This window comes from Trachymyrmex septentrionalis, unplaced genomic scaffold (genome assembly GCF_001594115.1).
Source record: "Trachymyrmex septentrionalis isolate Tsep2-gDNA-1 unplaced genomic scaffold, Tsep1.0 scaffold8, whole genome shotgun sequence".
In the NCBI taxonomy this organism is placed as follows: domain Eukaryota; kingdom Metazoa; phylum Arthropoda; class Insecta; order Hymenoptera; family Formicidae; genus Trachymyrmex; species Trachymyrmex septentrionalis.
Window position 1 is genome coordinate 1,755,842 of NW_017305987.1, and position 2,110 is coordinate 1,757,951.

The window sequence follows — 2,110 nt, forward strand, 5'->3', positions numbered from 1 at the left end:
GTAAAGACTATTTAAGTCAAACATTTACAGTGACTGCAACTTTAAGAAGAATAACAATACACAAATAATCACAATAATCTTAATAGCCATGAGCTTTTAATTTTTTACTCTTTACGACGAGAGAATATTCTCTTTCTTCTCTTCTCTCAAAAGATTACGAGACCTTTCCAGCGTGATAAATATAAAACAAACATCCTAAATTTTTAGATATTTGAGCAAAATTCTTCTTTCTGTGCAGTACATGTTACTTTTACCCGAAAAAAGTAAATAAAATGTACAAATATGACAGCTCTGAGAGTAAATCTAATAGTAAAAAGATTAAAGAACCAAGTCAAAAAGAACCAACGCGGATATTGGTGCGTTGAAGTTTAATTTCAAGATGCAACGTTACAATAACTAATTGTAATAAATTCAAATTGTTCAGCAATATCTACATTGGATTTTTTCCAATGTTTATTAATTTTTTTACACTTTTACACGGAAAACTAAATAACACACAAGTCACGTATTACACACTTTGCTGCGGGATTCTTAACGACAGGCAATCGGCTGTATTTCATGATACCATGGAGCACGTTTCACAATCATCGTGCGGTTGCAACGAGCGTTCGCTGCATTGAAATTTCCCGTCGGGCCGCACTCGGTATTATTGTGCACGTTCGTTCATTTAAACGCAACTCTCGCGCGCGCGGTCGTTCCTGCGTGACGGTTCAAGGACACGCAAGTCGTGGCGCATATTCGCGACGTGACGTCGTCGCCTCGCGTCGCGTCGCGTCGCGTCGATTGAATCGACACGACGTCTAGGAAGGACGCACAACCGGCGTGAGACACTTTACCTGGGACAAGTCGGAGTCATCACGTATCTTGGCGTCCATGGTCACCTGACTAGCGTGGATCTTCGCGACGGCGAGCGCCGCGGCGAACAGGAATGCCAGCATCGTCCCTCGTAGCTGCTCCCTCGGGATAGGCACACGAGACAATTTCACCAAAAAATCACTCGCGGTTCAACGTTCACCACGCGGACGATCCTTCGGATGATCTATCGTCGTATTGATCGATCACCGATAATCGATTATCGAAAGTATACGAGAACGAGGAGTGAACCGCGCCACTAATTACCCGCGTTTCACGAGGCCGCTTCAAAACTTTCGTGGACCGGAAGTTCTCCACCGGACGAACACCGTAATCGAAACTGAAGATTAATTTATTCGCACACGATAATTACCTACACGGAGTGTCGATTGATGAGCGAGCGCGAGATCGCGCGATCGTCTCTCTCTTTCTCTCTCTCTCTCTCTCTCTCTCTCTCTCTCTTTATTTTTCTTTCCCTCGATCTCTTTCTTGCGCGCCGCACTCTTTCCGCTCGACGTGTCAACGATACGGAGGATAGCGCGGTACTGCGCCCTCTCCATGCCTGGACCCCTCTTACACCCCACCACCCGCGTCGGAACGAGTCTTCGGCATGGCCTGCCCGCAGCCGAGTTACCCCCTCCAGTCGCGCACCCCTCCCGCGCGTGCCGCGACCGCCGAGGGAACGCACGTGACGTCACCCGCCTTTTCCTATTCCGCGATCGCGCCGCGCTCGTGGATCATGACACTTTAATTCGACCTGATACAACTGCTCCGATTTTCGTGGAGATAAAATTCCGAACGGAAATTGAATATCAAACAGGTTGCGTTCGGTAATGGGCGTACATTTGGCGTACGTGACGATGGCGCGTGTCGAAAACAGATACGGTCTCTCTCTTTAACAAGAATAGAAATATAAATAGCTTCGTTTGAAAAAAATGATTTGTTTTTCAAAAATACAAATATTATATATATACGTTCAGTTAATTATTTTAAATGGAGTTTATTTTAGTAAACTCTCTTTGGAAATGCTGAGGGGAGGTAATTACTAGTTGAAATATTGTCCCAACAGACTACATGATTTTATTTGATTTCATATAATTACAAATAATTTTTTTCACTACATATAAAGTCATTTAGTAAAATATATAATTCTATTTAATATTATACAACGATTTCTTGCGGTTGCATAATTATCGGATTATACATAGAGATTACATGAATTTTGTAATGATTTCGAGGATTCTGTCCCACGATTACA

The 2,110-nt window shown here is 43.3% G+C and overlaps 1 protein-coding gene across 6 annotated transcripts in view; it reads right to left on the reverse strand.

The window, feature by feature from the left end:
* LOC108754480 (fasciclin-1) overlaps positions 1-1,380 on the reverse strand; it is a 377,227-nt gene extending 375,847 nt beyond the window's left edge. For all 6 annotated transcript variants that reach the window (XM_018496772.1, XM_018496774.1, XM_018496773.1 and 3 more), the window contains exon 1: positions 837-1,380. In XM_018496772.1, coding sequence (XP_018352274.1) covers positions 837-938 — 102 coding nt within the window. In that variant the 5' untranslated portion in view covers positions 939-1,380. The remainder of the gene's footprint in view (positions 1-836) is intronic.
* Positions 1,381-2,110: the final 730 nt, after the last annotated feature.